Raw genomic sequence first — 23314 nt, forward strand, 5'->3', positions numbered from 1 at the left:
AGATTGCTTTCCTTGCCAATACATCACACATCACAAATTCTGAGAGCAACTGACAGTGGACCAAAGAATTCACCAAAAAATGAATATTGAATACACCACAAAGTAGCTTTGTTTCTTTACAGATAGGCGCATTTACACAAGGTAGTGTTAGCCGAATATAAGTAAAAAATTACAAAAGCAAATTACAAGAAACACATAATTTTCACGTTATGCGGTGAAAAATTCAGCTGTTGCTCCAACATTAGAGAGATTAGGCACAGCTACTTTGATTTGCTTCTTTTACATATTTTTGTATTTTTTGATAAAAATGGGCGATTTATTAAATTTGATAAAGTGTGGCAAAACCTGAGTATTTGTGAACAATTTTTAAACATAAAATGCGATTAAAAATTCGCAGCAAATACATATGTTCAGTTGTCAAAAGCATCGGTCAGGTGTTTACTAGCTAGTTTCTGCTAGTTTGCGTTTCTTGACTTTTTCTATATTTCACTCGCTGTGAGCGTAATTCTGTAATTCTTCCCATTCTTCTTCCTGATAATGATCTGCTAGGAAAGTAAAGAAACAAAGCTAGTGTGTGTGTACATAATACACTGCCTGTTTTAATATGAGCTTATTATACATACCACAAGTAGAGCTGCTATCAGTGTTGCCGTTTTGATAAATTGGTAGTTTCATTTCAGGGCTGTTCTGGTTTCGTTCGAAATTGATTTCTCATCGATTTGGATTTCCGATTCCAAATTTTAAAGATGTTTTGCAATCCTATCAAAGTTTTGAAGTTATAATAGAAAATAAATCCTATTCGAAATGTCAAAAATGCATTGAGCTGTTGTTGCATAGTATTCGTTTATTAGAACATTTGTAAAAATTTTAAATAAATTTTGTCGAATGGCGGTAATACAATGGTGATGTGAAAGTAGAAAAGCGTACTGAAAGCGTGCTAAAATGGCCTAAAACTCGTACCGAAATATTAAGATTATGTTGCTGACATTCCGTAATTTTATTGCATCATGGTTAAATGAAAACAAATAAATAAAAATAAAATTGCGCGAGCACAGTAATACATTTTTTTTGTTACCAAATATAAAATGTTTATATCGATTGTATTTTTTTTACATTTTAGACATAAAATAATTGATATAAATTGAATTAATATCAAAGATTCATACTTTTGCATGAAGTAAAATCAGAAACGAAATAAAATATCAATATCTGATGATTAAAAAAAATTGGTAGTTTGGAAACTGATTTGGTAGGATTTTTTGTTCCTAAAAATATTGTCGAGTGGTAACACTGGTTGGTATATTTAATACACCAGTGGTGAAATATGCATCAATAAGGCACCCCTACACGCTTAAAGTTTGTTTGGGTACTAATGATTCAACATCATGCCTTCACAAATGCAGCTATAAGTTGCATAGTATATATGAGTACGAACAACAGCGAGAATTTTTTCTACATAACATAGGCGAACGCTGATTTGATTTCTTCTTTTCGTACGCGAACGTTAACAAAACATGTTGAAATGTATACGTTCGCGTTTGCGTTCGAATAATGGACGTGTGGTAGGCGCTTAAACTTCTGTCAACTGTGTTCATTTGGCAAGAAACATTTTTTATACCAAATTCTCAAACTGAATTGTGTCTAGGGCAAAATAAATACACCGTTCTTGGCTTGGTAAATATTTTTGTACCAAACTCAAGAATCTGTGTAAGTTTTCAACGACGACCATATTTTCAAAGTATTATAAAAGTAAGGCTAAGTTCACAACCTAGAGTAATAGCGTTACGCGATGCAATGGAAATCGCTCAATCCAAAGAAACTTCTTCGCCAGCATAATCGCTGGCGATTAAAACGTAGCTAGTGTTTAAATTGTAGCAAAATTATACACGACTAATTTTTTATAATAGGGGAGTTTACGATGAGTAGCATTTTAGATTTAAAGTTGCTACGTACCAATCTAGCACATATTTTGTTGTTGGGAAAGCAACAAAACGTGTGATACATTGCTACGTAGGGATTCCCCTAATATATTTTTTTTGTTTCCACAACCCTTTGACAATTTATACCGAAACTTAAGCATATTGTATTGTATATAATAGCAGTAGAAGAGATGTTTAATTTATTATATAAATATGTACATATGTATATTTTTTATTTATTTGGGCTTTAAGTATGAGAAAAAGCTTTTTTTAACAAACTGCATAATTTTTATTTGCTTGCACAGCGATAAACACCAAAGACTGTGTAAATGTTGGTTAGAAGCGATTTTTATGTATTCTCGCTACGCTAATACGTTAGGTTGTAAACTTAGCCTAATACTGAAACTCAGCTGGACGCCATATTAAAGCTGTATGACTATTATTTAACTAATTTAACAATTTCATTATGTACATTGGCTCAACTATGCCACTTTATGTGTATTTTCGAACCTTTTTTAAACAGCGCATCTCTTAAAAATTTAATAATGGCGAAAAATTCATTGCTTTCAAAATATAAGTTTTTCCAGATTTATTTCAAAATCTTCAAATCCTTATAAATTTTGAGGCGCTCGAGTTTTAGAGGGGGTAGTACCGAAATTCACTCGACAGAATGTACCTCGTTTTTAAATTAGGAACTCACATTCATATATATTCGCGATTTTCTTGCCTGCATATTACGAAAAGGAATGCTGAGATTTATAAAAGGAATTCCAAGTCGCACAGATTAAAAAAGAGCTTCGGTGTAAATTTTATGTCTGAGTTAATTTTAAATTTGATTAGTAGTAAATTTTATTCCTCGAATCCTTTTGTACTCTTCACACTCATGAAAATATATTTATGCTAGAATATGATGTAAATTCTTTACCATTATGGTGTATGATTTGAGCCAATACCAATACGTATTTTACACCAACGGAGTTTATATTATGTTCTAGAAACAAGAAAACTTGTATACCACTGGCATAATATATATGCCGAAAATCAGTAAAAAAAATTGACGGTAGGTGTAAATAATGCACGAAAAAGCGGCATAACCTTTACACTGAATCGAAATAAACTGTTCAAAAACTGGGCTTAGAAATAGCATATTTTTTATATTGAAAATGTATATCACGCCGATGTAAAAAATACACAAAATATTTTGGTGTATTTTTGACTTTTGTGCTACTTGAGTTACCGCATAACCTTGGACCACATTAACCGATTTCCATAATTCTACTACTAATTTAGTTTAGATCCGATCATTGGATCATGGAAAAATTAACGGTATTTCTAAATTTGTATATGAGAATTGAAGTCGGTTGAGTTGTTTGCTTAAAAATTAATTGTTATTGTACCAATTGAGTTGTACCGAGCCCTACAAAGGAATTTATATTGCATGAAGTTAATTATAAACTTATTGAAGAGCTAAAACAAAAATTTATTAGTTACCTTAATTGCACAGGGAGGAGGTTATCTATTCGTCGAAACCGCATAACCGATTTCAATAATTCTTTTTTTAAAGGAAAGGTGGTGCCTCGGAGGTGTTCCCATCCTAATTTGAAGTCGGTTTTGTTTTTTGCTAAAAAATTACTTGCTTATTTAAACAATAGTCTTCGAAGGTCTTCTGCAAATCGATAAATTGTTTTAGTGACGATTTCATTTTTGTTTTTTCTACAAAACCTCTGAACGCTAGACATACATAAACCTAAATTAAAATAAGTAGCAAATATTAAAAGATAATCCGACAGGTTCTGCAATTCACTTCCGAGTGAATTTGAGTTAAGTTCGCTTTGAATTCAAATGGGCAGGGGTTGAAATTCGCTCGGAAGTGAATTCAAGAACCTGTCCGTATAATTATTTTACCTTTTTTTTGAAGTAAATGACCGATATGATTGGGTAAAAATTATTAAACTTTCTGTTACAAATTATTTTTTGTATAGGAAAAAAGCATCAAACAGCTGTTTATAAACATGATATATCAGCCCAAAAATTAGATGATAGCTTCACAGTTGATAAAATTATCGAGTAACAACCAGCAGTTCACCAAAACTACCGAAGCTGATGTGAAGACCCCTAAACTTTTAATTTATTGCACAATTTTTTTTATTGGAAATTGATTATGAAATGCATAGAAAGAAGCTTATGAAACTTTGGCTGCGCCCCCTCCCTACCCCCTACCGCATGGGTAAACCCCTGAAAAGTCCTGAAAAAATTCCGCAACGGTCCACAAAAATTTGTAAAAAAGTGGGAACCCTATTTTAAATAGGTAAACAAGTAATTTTTAAGCCAAAAACAAAACCGACTTCAATTACAAATCTTATACAAATACAAATCTTAGATTATCGTTAATTTAAACCGACCACCTGTGAGAATTAAAAAAAAGAATTATAGAAATCGGTTAACGTGGTCCAAAGTTATGCGGTAACATACATAAACAAAAAATAGAAATAAAAAATATTCCCACGAATTGATAACGTTTCTCCTTTTTGTGAAGTCGGTTAAAAAACGAAAACCAGAAATATGAAAACTGGAGGCTTTAAAAACAAGCCTATGTTTCCCAACGGTCCCCGCATCCAAAAGAGAGTTTCAACTTAATATTGAAAAAAAGTCCTACAAAGGCTTTTATGAAAAAAATCGGCAGTATTTTAATGTTACGAAATGGCTTAAAAAATTCGAAAAAAAGCTTTTTATAAAAAGTAGAACCAGATTTCTAAGTTTATACATGCTTAAAGCGAACATACTTAATATAAATATATTTTTTAATCATGCAACGTTCATGAAAGATTGTGAATGAGAAATGCCGAACCTTAGTTCCTAACAATTTAATCTACAATAGCAGTGAATAATTTTATCCACCTAGATTCAAGTCCTAATAATATTATTGCGTTCATATATATACAAATAGAAAAAAAATGTACTACTAATTTTTCTAAATATTCATATGAGAAACTTTAAAATATACGCCACTGCAGCCCAGAGCACTTGGGCTGTTAATACGAGTATATACAGTGACGAGCAAAACTGTAACATGGTGTAACACTTTTTATTTCAGCCACCGCTATCTTTCCAAGTTCTAACGACTTTCATACTTTTGTTGTATATTCTTATTGGCACACCCCTACTCCTTCTCTCATAAAGATTTGAAGTGAATCCAACAACAATAATAAAACCACAAGGCAAAAATGTAAATTAAGGCCAATGTCACAGTTTTGCACTCACTCTCAGTTTTGCATTTTACAGTTATCTTTTACTTAGTTGGAAGTCAAATGACGTTTTTCTGCATTGTAATATATTCAAGAAGAGATTACCAGTAAATAATATGGTTAATCAGGAAACATAAATGTAAATAATAGATTTACTGCGGAAACGCGGGGCCGTAGGAAAAGTGGCAAACAATTGTGGAGCTCGCCACGTGAAAATGTTAAGACTGAGAAAAAATATAGCCTAAAATGTTATCAAGGACAAAGGAAGTCTGCCAAAAAATATTACGGTCCGATATCTTGTGAACTTAGTAGCAAGTAGCGCTGCAGCCACTATTATAGAAGCGTTTAAGGTATTCAAATCGAATGCAAATCAGTAGACAGCGAAGCGAAGAATTGTCAAATTGAACGCAAAGTCATAATAAAAGAGGAAAAAACCATTTTGATCAAAATACATGTGCGAAAGTGAAAGCAGTTTGCCAGATCGCGCGAAAACCTATTGCCTATTGGGATATGTTAGCCCTTACAGAATGCAATAAAAACACATTTTTAAGATTTAATTGAAGGTTAGTTGGTCTGACAAGACTAAATTAATCGCTTTGAATCAGATGGCCGGGCATGGTATTGGATCAAAGACCCAAATTAAGCCCATGCGCATCATGTAAGGCAAACTGTGAATCACAGTGGTCGGTCAATAATAATTTGGGGTTGTATTTCAAAAATATTGTTGGTCCGTTAGTACGCATTATGCATAAAGAACATTATCTGTTCATATTCAACAAAATTTGCAAGATGTAGTCGAAAAATGAGAGTTTCTGCTGAAAAATCACCCAAAACATACTGCATATGTTCGCAAAGACTGGATGCAAAAGCCAAAATTTGCTATTTTGAAATGACCTCCACAATCCGCGGATATGAATCTCGTCGAAAATTTGCGAAATCAACTAAAAGCGCAGCTTACTAAGTATCCAAATCCTTCCAATGGAGTACATGAGCTGTGAAAGCACACCAAGGATATATGGGAGGCTATACCTCCAGAATGTTTACAGAGATACACATAAGGTATGCCAAGTTGCATCCAGGAACTAAAAAAAGCAAATGTATACTGAACATTGTGTTAACAATTTTTTTTTTTTCGTGAAAATTGTCAAAAATTTATTAAAAATATATAAGTGCAAACTGTAACATATGCCATAATTTACATTTTTGTCTGCTGGTTTTATTACTGTTGTTGGATTCACTTCAAATCTTTATGAGAGAGGGGTAGGGGTGTACCAATAAGAATATACAACAAAAGTATGAATGTCGTTAGAACTTGGAAAGATAGCGGTGGCTGAAATAAAAAGTGTTACACCATGTTACAGTTTTGCTCGTCACTGTATATACAGACATACATACATAGGTATATACTGTACATACTTACAAGGTAGAGAAAAAGTACGAAGTGTAGAAGGAAAACGAAAAAAGAAAACTTTGACATAGGTTTTCTCATCGAAGGAATTTTCGTACGAAAAGTGCATTTACTTTTAGGATGAAAAGTACATAGTGTACGTAGACGCGCTTAACAATCCAAAGAAAAAGCGCAGTCCAGAGTTGTGTAATATTAAATGAACCACGCCTTTATTTCGGAAAACGGAGTAATAATTGTTCCTCAGCTAATTCATGGATTTGCTGGAGGTAAATGAATGCGGTAAAATTCTAAATTTTTGTTTATCAAAATAAGTATCGAGTAACTGAAATTAGCTAGGTACAATTTTTCGAGATTTTTTAAGTATTAATCTATATTATGTCTATATCGACGTAAGCGAGCACTATTTTCTAGTTTTGGAGCACCTGGTGGCGGCGTAATATCATTACGTATCGTATTATCAGATGATTTCAGTTCCGTAACCATGTTGTACAATAACTCTTCTTCACTATGCGCATGTGGTGTCGTGTCCTCCCTTTGCGTTTGATTTTGAAATTGAAGCTGATTGCTGAAATTTGAAGTTTGAGTTTTAGCTGCAGAATTATACTCGTTAGTTTTTGCAGTTTGCGAGAGAGCTTGAACATCTTCACTGTTGTCTAATGACTGGTCTTCAAAGTTTCCTAATAAAAATGTTGGTATACCACGGGTCCTGTAAAGTTGAAATATGTATATATGTATATATATGTAGGTACATAAATAAATATGAAAATTTAACACTCTGATAGTATTTCAGGAGCTTAGAAATGTTATTTCTTCGGCACCCTTAAAAACGGTGACAGGTAACAAGATCATCGGTGTGAAACGCTGGTGTGAAACAAAGTCAATTGACATTATTACCTTTTCAAAAGCGAAATAAAGTTAACAAAAATTTGGAAATAAAATCATTGACGCTATTTCCTCATTCAAATAGTCTTAGACTGTTCAATATTGAGCTTACACTCAATAGGTGTATCAATTGGTTTACAATTAGATATATTGAATCTTTATAACAATTGTTCGATATATTGTTGTTGATCTATAGTTATACTGTTGCATTTATTCATTTGAATTCTCATACCCAAATAACGTTTTACATATCCTAGGTCTTTTATTTTAAATTGAGAACCCAAGGCATTTTTCAATATTTCGGTCTCCTTCACATTAGTTGAAAAAATCAAAAAATCATCAACATAGATTGCGACTATAATATTTACATCATTATCAATTTTTGTAAATAGACATGGTTCATAAAAACTCATTTTATATCCTAACTTGCACAAATATTCTTTTACTCTTTCGTACCAAATTAAAGAAGCCTGTTTTAAACAGTAAATTGCTCGTTTTAGTTTCAAAACTTTGCCGATAATTTTGCTTTTAAACCCCTCAGGAAAAGCCATATAAATATCTTCCTTTAGATGTCCATTTAAAAAATCAGTAGTAACATCTAAGTGCGTCATATTCATTGCATATTTCACACTATTAGCAAATAACATTCTCAACGTGGAGCGCTTTACCACAGGAGAAAAAGTTTCAGAGTAATCTGTACCATACTTCTGCGTGAAACCTTTCGCAACAAGTCGAGCACGGTAACGCACCTTTCCACTTACGTCAAGCTTTTTGTTTAGAACCCACTTAGATTGAACTATCGAAGCACCATTTGGCATGTCCGTAATCTCCCAAGCCTCGTTCTCTTCGAATGACTGGAGCTCTTCTTGCATGGCAAATTACCATTGTTCTGCTTCTGGACCAGTCAATGCCTCTGAGAAGTCCATGTGCTCTGAAAAAATATTTGAGACGCACATATTAGGAAACCCAAAACGATCTGGAGCTCTCCTAGTTCTTCTGCTTTCAACAACTTCTGCAAGTGTTTGAACTTCTGGACCCTTTTCAGCTGGCGTAGACGGTGTGCTGTCATCACTGCTTCCATGTGGGTCTGTGTAAACTGAGTTGTTTGAGATTTAAGAATCCAGAGATTCGTTCAATAAACATTCCCCCACTGAATCTCTGCTTTCATTTTCTCCCATGGACGATGAAAATTCCTCGGCTGCTTTGCATTCATCTCCTTCGATTAACGAACCTGCACCCTCGATCCATATAGAACTGTCTTCGTCTGTGTTTACTGAAACTTCTTCCATTATGATAACATCTCTGCTCACTGTGACAATATTCTTTTGCGGATCGTAGACACGATAGCCTTTAACATTTTCGGAGTACCCTACAAGAATACGTTTTTCAGCCTTTCTGTCCTAATTCAATCGTTTTTCTTTCGGAACGTGAACCATCACTGGGCTTCCGAATAAGCGAATATGACTTAGGTTTGGTTTTTTTAGAAAACCAAGCTCCATATGGGGTTTTGTCTCCTAACGTTGCATAAATGGTTTTTCAGGTATACGGCTGTATTCGCAGCTTCCGCCCAGAACTTTTTAGGCAGTTTTGCATCAAATAACAAGCATTTTGCTTTTTCAATTACCGTTTTGTTAGCTCTTTCACAAACCCCATTTTGCTCCGGAGTATAAGGAACAGTTTTTTGATGAACTATTCCTTCTTGCATTAAATATTTTTCAAAATCTTTGTTACAAAATTCACCACCATTATCAGTGCGCAATATTTTAATGTTTTTATTTTGTTGATTTTGTACCATTGCTTTAAATACTTTAAACAGCTCAAAAACTTCATTTTTTTCTTTAAAAAAATATATGAAGGTCTTGCGGCTATAGTCATCTACGAAAAGCAATAAATATTTTGCACCTCCAATAGACTTCGTTTCCATGGCACCACAAAGATCAGCATGTACTATTTGCAGCACGTCACTACTTCTTTGAACTTTAGATGGAAACGGCAATCTCATCTGCTTTCCTTCACAGCAGGTCACACATGAATTTTTCTTGATGTCACTGACAGTGGATTAATTTAAACTATCAACAACTCCACTTCTCATTTTATTTAAGTTACAACTGTTAATATGTGCTAGATGTTTATGCCATAACTCCGCGTTTACTACTGCAGTAGCTGCCAAAACAGGACTCGTTTTTAATATTAATTTGTAAACACCATTCACTAAATCTGCTCGAGCAACCAGGACATGTTTTTGGTTGCGAATGTAACAGTGGTTAGCTTCAAAAGTGACATGGTTTCCATTCTTAATAAGCGCACTTACTGACAATAAGTTCGTTGTTAAATTTGGCACGCACAGCACACTTTTAACTGTAATATTATAATTATAACCAGTCGTAATTTTAACATCTCCGGAACACACAACTGGTATCTTTGCCTCATCTGCAATGATTATTTCTGACATGCCAGGGGAATGATTAGCGTTTTCAATCCAATGCATATTTGCTGTCAAGTGTGAACTAGCGCCGGAGTCCACGTACCATTCACTTTTATCATAACTTCCATTTAGGAAGACGGAACTAAATGCGTTTGATTGTTTATTTTCATTAGAGGACACTGATTTCTGTAATGGCCTAATTGCTTGCATTTGTAACAAGTTATACTTTTTTCTTCACTTGTTAATTGCTTTTTGTTTTACATTCCCTGTGTATGCTTGCTTTTGTTTTTGGCGAATTTTCTTTGTGCTTTATTCGCAGCGAATGCAGCGCCACTAGAGTCCATTTCGAATTTCGAAACTTCAATGTCGAGCAACTTCGACTTGATGACATCAGCAGTTATATTAATTGCAGAGTGTTCTATTGCCATGATCATTGGCGCAAATCTTTCTGGAAAACCAGCTGAAAGTAATGAACCATCCAATCTCTGTGCCGTTTCAACAACTTGGGTTACGTATGTCGTCATTGAATCGCAGCTTTCTAGCCGCAATGAGATTAAATGTCGCAGCAAGGTTATTTTCCTCGAAAAGCCTGAGTCATCAAACATTGCTTTCAGCTTAGTCCATAACTCCTCCGAGGTTTTTGTTGCCTTTATATGCACGTACAAACTTGGGTCAATGGTCAATACTAGCTTTGACTTAGTCTTTGCATCTTCTTCGACTTTTCTTTCTACTCCAGGTGCTGATTTGATGTAGTGAACCTTTCCTTCGAGTACCAGCATATTTTCAGCCGCAAACCACCATTCATCATAATTTTCTCTGCCTTTTAACCTCGGCACACTTTGAATGTAATTGGTAGCCATAGTTTCGTAAATGGTTCAAATTCAAAAGTATTTTGCTTAAAAATTATTTAAGAAAAAGCGTGAGGCCCAAAACCTATCAGTCAGAACACGTGTATAAACGTGTCGAAAGTCGTACTTCAAGTGAAGTTTATTGTTCGTCATATATGCACATACAAAGGTGTGGTATTTCAATACATACAATATTTTGATAATGCCAGACTTATGAAATAAATTAACAGGAGGAACATTAAAAGAATTCTGTGTTTTAAATTAGCATGTTTTGAACGAATTCCGAATGTCTAAGGTGGAAAAGATACCACCCTTTCTATAAGGAAACAATTATAGAAAAGGAATTTTCTTACACTGTATTCGTGTCTCCGCCAGCAATTTGTGACGATATCATTTAAAAGCAGCTAAGGAGAACGACGACACTATTTATTAGATGGCACATTCAACAATTTTTGATTATTTAATATCGGAACCGAGATCATGTAAGTTAATTGATTGGTTTTCACACACTTTTGAAACACAAATTATATGCTTTTTTACTGTAGACAAGTTGTTGCGAAAACACAGAAGAAATCTTCCAATAACTTACAAATATAAAAATGTGAAATATCGAGGGCTTAAATTCATTAATACCCTCTATCTGCAATTTGCACAAAAACTAAATTTGTGATTTTAGAAACCATCTGGGACTTATTACCTGTCATCACTGATATATTACTTTTGATTTCCAATTTATAATAGTGTAAATTCTTCTGTCAAGCGTTATATAAGGTAGCATTAATATCACCGATGACAGTTATATCTTAGGTGGCGTAGCGTGACGTGGTGTGGCGCGCGGACGCGGGCCGCCGCGAAGCTAAGCAAATTTAATGTTTGAAAGAGCAATAATGTTAATGGATTTTATTTCGCTTTTGAAAAGGTAATAATGTCAATTGACTTTATTTCGCACCAGGGTGGGAAATAATGTCAATTGACCTTATTTCCGTTCATCTTATTACCTGTCACCTTAAAAACAGCTAAATCGATGGTTTTTTTTTTAGAAAATCACAAATATATTTCAGAAACGAAATTCGGAAACCCTCAATTAATTTTCAATTTCAATGTAGTTTAGAGAAAAAACGAATGAAAACCTCAAGTGATTTTCAGAAAAGAGCACATGTACACTTGTGGTCAGCTAATTAAGCCAGCAACATTTTGATAAATGTTGCCTATTTTTCTTTTGTCTATTTAATGTTTATTATTTTTCCATAAAGGTATAGCTCATTATATAACAAACACCACATAAATCCAGATTTCAAACTTTGTGCACAAATTAAGAAAAATCTGCAAAGTTTCAGCTAGACTTTCAACTTTTTAGCCAGATTTTTTAGAATTTTTTTGAGTAGGCAGTCTAATAGCCCATTAAAAATTGTAGAGTTTATTTTGTATGGAAAAAAATTTGTAATGCAGTCAGAAAAAAAGTATTAAAAATCAACGCGATTTTTTAGAAACGTAAGACTTGCACATCATTACGCTAGAATTTAATGGGGTATTAAACTTCATACTCATGAAATCTGAAATCTGGATTTACATGGTGTTTATTATATAATGAGCTAGACTTTTATTGAAAAATAATAAACATTAATAAACGAAAGCAAAATAGCCAAAATTTATCAAAATGTTGCTGGCTTAATTAGCTGATCACAAGTGTATTTCAGAAGAATATAAATTTATTTCAGAAAAATCCAGTTATAACTTGACAAACTGTTTTCAAAGGCACTTTACATAAATAATCTTACAATTGATTATACAATTTTGAATTAAAACTACAAATGGGCATGATTAAAACATCTAAAAAATTACGCATGTGAAGTTAGCGATTGAGTAGTATACTGTTGTTCGTTTGTGCATAATTTGATTTCCTGAGGGGTTGGAGGTGCGTGCTACCACTTCGTAGGACCAGAGTTTGATTCCAGACCGGTGGAACATTTGACAAAACCTGTCAAAATTATTTAATGCGTTTCTATACTCAGTAATAAAATAAAACTTAATCATAGTTAAGGATTTATAGTAGCAAAATGACCAATTATACCTATCACAGGATAATTTTCGTGAAATATTAATGTATCATTTGTTGATTTCAAAGCCGCTTTCGACTCTACTAAAAGGAGTTGCCTATACGCCGCGATGCCTGAATACCCCCGAAAGTAATACGGCTGTGTAAAATGAGGTTGAACAATACTATACATACCACCACCTCCGTCAGAATAAGGAAGACTTCTCCGAGTCGTTTGCTATCAAACTAGGTTTCAGACAGGGCGACTCTCTTTCGTGTGATTACTTTAAATAATGTTGGAGAAGATCATAAGAGCTGCAGAACTGAACCGCTCAGAAACAATTTACTATAAGAGCGTGCAATGCTGGCATATGCCAATAACAGCGACACCATTGGTAACAAAACTGTAATATCTGTTCTGCCTTTTTCAAGTTGGATAAGGAAGCAAAGCGAATAGGTCTGGTGGTAAACGAAAACAAACAGTCACTCTTGCCAACCAATGCTACTTTGGACTCAGTAGGTAATTCAGAAGTAAAGTCCTCTCTCGACGTACGAAATCCACACTAAAAAATTTACTCATCATGCCCGTGATCGTAATGGCGCAGAAGTATGGATAATAACAACATCCGATGAGCCTGCTCTTGAAGCATTCGACAGAAATATTTTGCGGAAGATTTTTAAGAGCATGTGACGGCGAGTACCGCAGACGAGCGAACGATGCCCTATATGAGCTTTACAATGATATGGACATAATGCAGCGAATTAAAATACAGCCGCTCCGCTGGCTTGGCCATGTCATTCGAATGAACACCAACGCTCCAGGTCTGAAAGTATCCAACTCGGACTGGTGGTAGCAGAGGAAGATGGAGGCCCACTGCGATGGAAAGACCAGGTGGAGAAGGACTTGGTTTCACTTGGCGTTTCCGATTGGGGTCAGATGGCACAGAAGAGAAACAACCGGCGTGCTTTTTTCAACTCGGCCAAAATCGCTGAGGTGGTTACAGCGCCAAGTAAGAAGTAGACTTATGCATCAGTTCCAATAAGTCCAAAAAAACCTTTCTCAGAAAAGGGCAAGGAACCGCATTCATATTTCTAAAGCTTTTGACTGTCGAGTACACTTTACGGTATTCGTTTTCTTATATTTTTAAGTTAGTTTTACAGATGCAGAAAAGAGTAGGAAAAACTAGCGAGTTTTATCAATGGATGTTTGAAAAATATAATTTGATCGTAACGTAATTTTTATCAAATTAAAGGTCAGACCAAGGGAAATTAATATAAGGTGATAGCAAGAGTACAAAAACAAAAATTTACTTGTATTTTGTTTTTGCTTTGGTAGCATAAACTGCCAAAATCTGTAAGAGTGTGTGTGGAAATTCAAACAAAACTTTTCAATTTGACATTCGAAGCCGTGAGGCGGAACATATACACAATATCCGCAGATCTAGCAACACCACCTTATAAAAATCCCTCTTGGGTCAGACTAACAGCTTTTTAACAATCCACTCTCCTTAAGCATGGACCACACGATTTGTATATTTGTTCATTTTGGCAGTTACAGAGTGGTGTTATTCGGAAGTTCTTTTATTGAGCTCAAATCAAATTTCTAAACAATACCACACTCTGACTGCCAAATGTTCAAATCTGTACAAATATACAAATCGTGTGATCGTCGCTTTATAGCTAGACGTTGAACTTTTCTGCATTCTGCATTTTCTATACTTTGTCAATAATAAATGTAGTTACAAATATTTCTAGGAAACAAACCTTGACAACACGGTGGTCTTGAACCAGTCTTAAGTTTTATAAAAGTGTGTCTAAAATCGGCTTTCCCAGCCTTTCTCTACATCATTTGTAGGTTCAAAATCCATTGAGATCAAAATCGCAGCTGATCCTTTTTTCGAGATATTCACATTTTTATATCTTAGTTTTTAAACGCAACAATCCTTGTTTTTACTAACACCTATCATTTTAACAACGCAGGAATCGTATACAAATTTGATATAAAGGTTATTATATATATATGAAATCAATAATATACTCATGGAAATATATGTGGGTTCTTGAAAAAGGGCCCGTGGCACCCGCCATACAGACTGAATTTTTTATACTACCACCTGTAAAAAAATTAACTTCAATTCAAAGTATTTTATAAGTCAAATTAGTTATTTCAAAATGGATGTCGATCGAGTCGTTATATCCCAGGTGACTTTTAGGAAAAAAAGTGTCATAACGGATTTTAAGCTAAGTGTACACGGAAGAGAAAACGCGAGATTAAAAAAAAACACCTACAAAGTCTATGTGAGAGTTATTTAGCGAGACTTTTTCGCCGTGTACACAGTCCAACGAAACTAGATCGAAAACTCTACAACAACTCTACGCTCTATTTAGCAAGCTAAATAGACTTTTTGCTCTACGGAGACGTATAGTAAAGTCTTGACAATGAACTTCATTACAAATTGTTAAATTTTGAAATGGCTACGACATTAAATCGTATATTTATTCGATACAAGCACACAATTTTTAGTGCAATTAGAACGTAGCCAAATAATTAATCGGGAATCATCCTCTTATTTTCATTGGTATTTAAATGGCTTTTTCAATAGCCTCCGTCCTTGCAAAGGGGCATAATTATTGGTTAAAATATAAGGGGTATTCATAAATTGAGCAGATGGTCTGGCACTCTGGCAATAGTCGTTGCTTGTTTGTCAGAGTGCCAGGCCACTTGCTCAACTTGGTGAATACCTACATACATATATATAGCAGTTTGGCTGGAACTGCTCGGAGAAACTCCTTTCAAGGGAATTTTAAATATTAAAGGGGTCCAAAAGTACACATAGTACCGAAGAGAGAGGTTGCCCTGTTTAATTTTTAGGTACTTTGTCTACTTTTAGGTACAATTTTTTTCGACAAATAAATACAATTTGAAAATTTAATTCTTGTCCATATTGCGAAAATGTATTTTATGACGTCAGAAAATAGGCGCATGCTGTCAAATCGACTAAGGGTTAGCGCTCCGCTGATGGCGCCAACTATATTTTCTACATCGTGGCTTTGATATAAATACACATATACATACAACAAGCGTTGACAACAATTAGAGATAGAAAACTAACTCTAGGCGAGAGGTAACTATTGTCTACCGTGTACACAGCTTGTAGAGTACGTGATAGATAAAAGTTGAGATTTCTCTATTTTGTCTCTTGCTAGAGTGAATATCTCCTAGAGTTGCTCTACCGTGTAAACTGAATTGAGAGCGGAGATTTTTATTTCTGTGAAACTCTCGAGAGATTTCTCTACCGTGTACGCTTAGCTTTACGGTTTAGCTGAAAAATTTTAAACATCAATTGTGACATTTGACTTTCACATGACGTTCGTAATATTCGTACAAATTTTCTGCTTTATGCGAGTTACGGCAACCTTGAAAATCTAACTTGACCGGACTAATAGAAAACAATTTTGAGAATATGGTTTAAATAGCGTAGCAATTAAAAAATATTAGTTACGCGAGTACTTCAATTGGGTTGACAAGTGATCATTTATGAAAAAAAAATTGTGCTACTATGTTAAAAAAAAAAATATTGAGAAGTCCCCGTCTCAAAAGATTTTTTTTTATGTATATCGTCGATGTTTTTGCAAAACCGCCTAAACAGCCGTTGTGGCAAAAATTAGATTTGGAAAGCCTGAAAATCATAAAATCATTATTAAAGCAACAGATTTTTAACATAATAGCTAGAGTAAATACCGCCTATCAAGGCAATGCCTTCAAAAAACCCATTTTTTGGCTCTTCTGTAAAATTTGAGTGCCTTAAGATAGGCGGGTTTGCAAAAACATCAAAGATATAATATATGTATGTTTGTATATACATATACCTTTATATCAAATTTGTATACAATTCCTGCGTTGTTAAAATGATAGGTATTAGTGAGAGCTGAACAGACTTGCGCGGTTGCAGTGATACATGCTCTTCAAGCCGACAGAAACATATTAGAAAAATTAGAAATTTTGTACTTTGAGCTTATTAATTTGCATAAACGTTACGATGAAGAGGTTGTCGCTACTCTTGGCTCGCTTACATCCGAGGTCAAAGAACAGCGCTGCTGTGTTAATAAATTTGCAAAGAACAAGCAGACCATACCTGCTGCAGCTCCAAACGCCGCTAAGCATGGTTGCCACTCGCCAACATTTTTTTCTACCAAAATCTCTTAAGAAAAGTTACCAAAAGTTACCATATCTTCACTACCAAAATCTTTACTTCTTCACTGAGAAAAAAATATACTGAATAAAACTGCTATATTTCATAACAAATGTGTACATACTTAAAGCCCATTTCTGTGACTTAACAAATTCAATATTTTTATAATTTGTCAATTTTTGATTATTTATCAAGAACTCCCAGTTTTAGTACAGAAGTTTAAATCTATTTTCTTGATAAATTATCTAGATTGAAAATGCTATTGACAATTATAATAATTTTTTTTATTAGAAAATATTTTTCGTACAATTAATTGTTGCATGTGCCGTTATTCTCATGTTCGTTGTTGGTGTTTCCGACAGGGTAGAAGTATGATGTAATGTGGAACGATTTTCTATCATCCCTTGTCAAATTTGATTTGGAATGTGCCGATATTTGCGACTCTCGGAATAATGGCACTGGCACACAAAAAAAAGTTGCAGGTGCTTTTAACCGTCCGTTTGACTCGTAAAAAATTTCGAGTAATGTGCGAAAATTCAATTTTTTTTTTATTTTTTCGCTTTTTCATAATTTAGTGTACGTGTCAAATAGACCTCAGATTTGGATTCAGTGTGTCGAAATACATGTCGGTAGGTGAGTCTAGTAAAAAGCAAGCGACATTTTTTTTTTGTGCCGGAGAATTCAAAACGATTTATGGACCTTACCGATGCCAGATGGCCAGTATTAAAATGTTAGATGGTAGAATTCAAAATTTATCGCAAAAATTCGAAAGTTGTTTTAGAAGTGCAGCCCTTGGTGCTGCCACTGTAATTCAAATATTTCCAGTATTCGAATATGAGATGACTCTCATTTTATCGAAGTAATTTTGTAGAAGTGTCAGTAGTACTGCCACTGAAACTCGAAGGTCTTTTATAATTACGCACATGCAAAACATAATTCATTTCTTTCTAGTAATGCAAATTGATATTTAGTTGCAAAAGCTACCAAAATGAAATAAAAGTTACCAAGTTACCAAACCGTTCAAAAGTTACCACTTTTGGTAGAAAGTTACCAATTGTGGCAACCATGCCGCTAAGTCGATCGCTGCCGGCACTGCCCCTGCGACTGATTATACTATTCAGCCTCAATTACTCTCTTCATTTTCGCCTCAACCTGACGTCTCTTTGGTAGATGTTAATCGCACTCGCCTATCTTATGCTACCTCTGCTGCTTCTCCAGTTTCTGATTCTCCTGCTCCTACTGTTTCTGCAATCAACGCAATACAGCCAGTGTTGCCAGAATTTTTTGGACAAACCGGCTAAATTGGCAAATAAAACCGGCTAAAAACGGCTAAAATGTTTCAACTAAATTTCACATGTTTTATTTAAATAAATCATGAGTAAAAATACTATTTCTTGGAGAGAAGTTACAAATTCGAGCCGGAAAAAATTTTGCCAGCAAGAATTTGCAACTAGGAAAAACATATGATTGTGGCACATGGTTAAAGTTTTTTCCGACGATAATTTGAATACACAAGTTCGATAAATTTAAAAATTTACAAACTGGAGCTATTTTAAAATTAAAAATTTAAGTTAATACTTGTTTACTTAATTGATTTAGTTAATTCCAATGATTTGAAAGGTACTCGGCAAAAAAAAAACTGTATTCTTAATCGAAATGCAATCTCAACCAGAGTCGATATAGTAAACCCGACAAAGAAATTGAAACGTATGTTGAAGAAAGTCGGACTGACAAGATATATGCACGTAGATCCTGTTTTTTGCCCCTCTGAAAGAATTTTAAAAATTCTATACAAATTTCTTTTGTTTGAAATGCAACCGTGGACATTAGCTGGCAAAAAAATTGCAAATTTGCGTTCGTACACAAAAATTGCAAGTTTCTCCACATGAGAGAGAATTTATGAGCTTTTTTTCTTACTATCTGATATTTTGAGTTATAATTCTCGCTGGATTTTCGACGAACAAACCTATTGTCTTCCTTACAAGGCCTTTTCAGACTGACCGATTCTCAATACACTCAAACAGAAACCAATACACATAAAACACGCTGTAAAAATTTCCCTTCAATTTTAAGGCAGTAAAACAACGACCTTAAGTTAACATCAACCGAGGCCATATGTTGACAAGGGATGCAAAATCACAGTTACACAAAAGAACTGGTCAGATTTTTCAGAAATCCCTTCAATTCTGATGTAAAATATGATGCCAAAAGACTGCAGATCTCCCATTTGGATGACCGGTCATATGACCGACAGATGTCTCGTAGGATTCCCAGAGAGTTTTGCTTTACATAGAAATTTGTGCTCTTTTATTTTCATTTTGACTCACTTCAGTGTTGGTTCCTTTAATTCAAGTTGGCATTCGGTTTTTGGAATTTAAATAAGTTCTGAGCAAAATGGTTTGTTTAAAAAAATACATATGTGTACATAGTGCTTGAAAATATCAATTTTTCCCTTACGTTAAACCTTTGGGAGTGGGCAAAAATGATGTTTTGTAATTTAGGTAGAAGTGAATATGCGCTATCTGGGAAGACAATATCTACATGTAATACCCGGCAAACATTGAGGTTAGTTATCGATTAGAGAATGATTGGAGGACTAGCCACATTCTCCAATCTCAAACGTTAAAGAACGACTCGAAAAACTATCGAGAATCATAACGATCTCAACAAAAATGGGACATAGTTCTCGACTCGAGAAAATATTGATTCCCTAATCGTATTCCAATGTTGATCTCTAATGGGATTCGAGTGTAAATTTCTAACTGCTGTTTTGCCTTGCTTTGTTTGTAAAATTTTTAGTAAATGTATTTGCAATAAAATAATAATGAATTATTTGAACTTAAAAATAATTTATGAGTAATTCATTTGGAATATTGCTTATTTACATTTACTTGAATTCGCGCTGTTTCTCTAATCGATTCGATTCGAGAATCGAATTCTAATGTAATTCTCTAATTTTGTCATCGGCTCGAGAACGATTAGGGAATTACCCTAGTTATCTAATGTAGAAATCCAAATTTCTCTAACGTTAGAGACTGTGTTTGCTGGGTANATTTCTTATTTTCTAAGTTTGCGAATAAAACTTCACACTTAAAATTAAGACATTTATAACAAACATTTTATGAAGAAAATCCCTTCTTCGTTTAAAATAAAAATAAGCGAAATCGGCCCAATTTCATACAGTCCACCTGACATGAAAATTTTTTCCACCATAAGGCTAGTAGCCATTTCCAGCAGATTTTATGTCGCTTAGTCAAAAATGGAAACATATATACATATTTGAAATTTAAGAAAACAAGGCAAATAGCAAAATCGGCTAAAAACGGCTAATTTTTTTCTGCAAAACGGCTAACAAATCGGCTGCCGGCTAAATCGAAATTTCTCCGGCTGTTTGCTATCGCAATCTAGCCGGAAAACGACTAAAATGGCAACACTGAATACAGCCTATTGTACTTACTACTACAAACAACAATATTGTGCCCGCTGATGTTTGTGTTGAATTGCCAGTTATCACTACAACGCCCGCTGCTACTAATCAGACTATTTCTATGCTACCGGGCTCCTCTTCGTTTGCTCAGTCTAATGCTACTCTTACAATTAATCAACTTCCCACTGCCATTGAACAAACTTCTCCGGATGTTACTGCTTGGAATCTAGTGCGAAATAAAAAACTTTCTAAATCTAAAGATGTAGTTGTTGGGCGTAATGTGTTGTCCACTGAGCTGGAGGTTGCTGTCAAAAAGTGGCTACATATTTCGTCTTTTAAACCACATATTTCGTCTGTTACCGCTGACGATGTTATTTCCTATATTGCCAAACATTTTGGTATAGAAAATAAATATATATCTTGCTTCATATTGGTCAAAAAAGGAATTTCTGTTACCGATTTGGATAGTGTCAACTTTAAACTTGGTGTTTCTTCTAGTTTTTACAATACGCTCTTAGATGCAAATCTGTGGCCATTAGGTATAATGTTCGGCCCTTTCGTTTTTTCCAGAGGTGCAGTAAAGGTTTCTTAAATACTATGACTTTTAGTTCTAAAGAAAGTAAAAATTTGTTGAGTATTTATTACCAAAACATCTCGGGAATGCGTACAAAAACCAAAGATGTGTTCCTAAACACTTCTCGCTGTGAATATGATGTTTTTGTTATTGCTGAAACGTGGTTAAATAATAATTTTTCTGATGAGGAATTCTTTGATCCTAATCTTTTTCTTATATATCGTAAAGATAGAGATTCAACTAAAACAAATTGCTTAAGAGGTGGAGGGGTTTAAATCGCAGTTAATCGTAACTTTCGCTCATCTATAGTTCCTCTTGAAAATAATGACTCAATTCTTGATCAGCTCTGCGTATGTATCTATGGAAACCTTGGTAATTTATTTGTTTGTGTTTCTTATATCCCACCAGCTAGCTCGGAGTCTTTATACGCTGCCCATGTAAGTAACATTTTACACCTATATGAAAATAATGTGAACTGTCACTTTTGTATATTAGGTGACTTTAATCTTAATAAAATTAAATGGTCAAATTTTCAAAATAATGGCATTTTAACCCCTACAAATATCAATAGTGGCTACGAAATTAACTTTATAGACAGTCTTCTTAGCATTAATCTCATTCAAATTAATTAATTTTTTAATAAGCTTAATAACATCCTAGATCTCATTTTTGTTGATGAGAATTTAATCTTCCAATTGGATGAATGTACCATTCCGATCTGCAAGTCTGATATGCATCATGTCCCATTGTCCCTTACCCTAGAGTTTCTTAGCTTTATCTCTGCTTCAAACTACAATGAGATTAAACGTTTTAATTTTCGGGATGCTGACTTTGATTCTTTAATTTCAAGTCTTCTCGCAATAGACTGGAAATCAGCTTTCCTTTCTAAAAATGTCTCGGATTGTTATGAAATTTTCCTACTCAAGATCAACCGTGGTATACGAAGGATTTAAAAAGATTGAAAAATCTTAGAAATAAATATTTTAATTTATATAAGGTCCTCGATAAGTTCTTATACAAGCAATATATTTCTCTATTTGAAGATGAGCTAAAAGTAAATCCCAAAGCGTTTTGGAAATACATTCGATCTAAGAAAGGGTACTCCAATATCCCTTCGTGCATGTCATATTGTGGTAGGAAATCAGAAAACGGCTTAGACTCTTTAGAATCTTTTTGCGGACTTCTTCAAATGTAATGTGGACGACATTCCGCAATCTGTAGATTTTGGATCTTTGTCTGTCACAAAGCAAGATGTTATTAACGGCAGATGGGCTCTCTTCATACGTGCTCAAGAAACGCGGTTCGTCATTTTGCGTACCACTAAAATATATTTTTAATCTTTCGCTGGCCTCGGGTGTTTTTATTAATCGTTGGAAAATTGCCTCGATCTCCCCAATCTTTAACCCTGGTAACAAAAATGATGTTACAAACTACAGACCTATATCTAAACTTTCGACTTGCTCGAAACTTTTTGAGAAAGTGGTCACAGAAAAACTATTCTTTGCCATCAAAGGTTCCATTAATCCGTGCCAGCATGGTTTTGTGAGCGGTCGCTCGACTGCCACAAACCTAGCCTGTTTTTCTAATTTTTGCATAACTTCGTTCAAGATGGGACGTAAAGAAGACGTTGTCTACACCGATTTCTCAAAGGCTTTCGATACAGTCACTCACAGCATTTTATTGCGCAAACTTGAGTGTTTAGGTATACACTCTACATTTCTGTGCTGGGTTAGATCATACCTTTCCAATAGATTTTCTTTTGTTGAGATCGAGAATACGAGATCATACGCCTTTGAGGTCACTTCTGGGGTACCCCAAGGTAGTNAATACGAAAATTCATGTTTTTATGATAGGCTAGATTTCAATGTCCTCAACTGTATATTGAAAACACAAATGTCATTTGACTTATGGCATGTGAATTTCTTTTTCTTTTATTTATTAATGACGTTGGAGCCTGCTTTAAGCATTCCAAGTTTTTGCTATACGCTGATGACCTAAAAATCTTCAGAAGTGTCACTTCTATGTCAGATGTTTTGCTACTACAAAATGATCTTAACAACTTAACTACTTGGAGCATCAGAAATAACTTACCGCTTAATATTAAGAAATGTCTCCATATGACTCGTTCAAAGAGCATAAATACGCATAAGTCTGCTTATTATATGTTTGATAAAAGACTTTCTTCAGTTAAGGAATTTTCAGACCTAGGAGTGATGTTTGATTCGGGATTTACCTTCATTAACCACATTAGCTATAACATTCCTAAAGCCTACTCTAATCTTGCTTTTTTGCGGCGCTATGGTAGAGATTTCAAAGATCCCTACACCCGAAAAATTCTGTATAACTCGCTGGTTCGTT

The 23314-nt window shown here is 34.4% G+C and overlaps 1 protein-coding gene across 6 annotated transcripts in view; it reads right to left on the minus strand.

Moving 5' to 3' along the window:
* Positions 1 to 6754: 6754 nt before the first annotated feature.
* The window catches only part of Asator (tau-tubulin kinase asator), a 328905-nt gene continuing 312345 nt past the window's right edge, over positions 6755 to 23314 (minus strand). For 4 of the 6 annotated variants that reach the window (XM_017623153.1, XM_017623147.1, XM_017623171.1 and 1 more), the window contains one exon: positions 6755 to 7278. In XM_017623153.1, coding sequence (XP_017478642.1) covers positions 6936 to 7278 — 343 coding nt within the window. In that variant the 3' untranslated portion in view covers positions 6755 to 6935. Of the gene's footprint in view, positions 7279 to 12537; positions 12706 to 23314 lie in introns of those variants that run through there. The other 2 variants (XM_017623165.1, XM_017623160.1) reach the window with 2 other exon arrangements.

The sequence above is a fragment of the Rhagoletis zephyria genome, unplaced genomic scaffold, assembly GCF_001687245.7.
Source record: "Rhagoletis zephyria isolate East Lansing unplaced genomic scaffold, Rhagoletis_zephyria_1.1 Rzeph_scaffold_00050, whole genome shotgun sequence".
NCBI lineage: Eukaryota > Metazoa > Arthropoda > Insecta > Diptera > Tephritidae > Rhagoletis > Rhagoletis zephyria.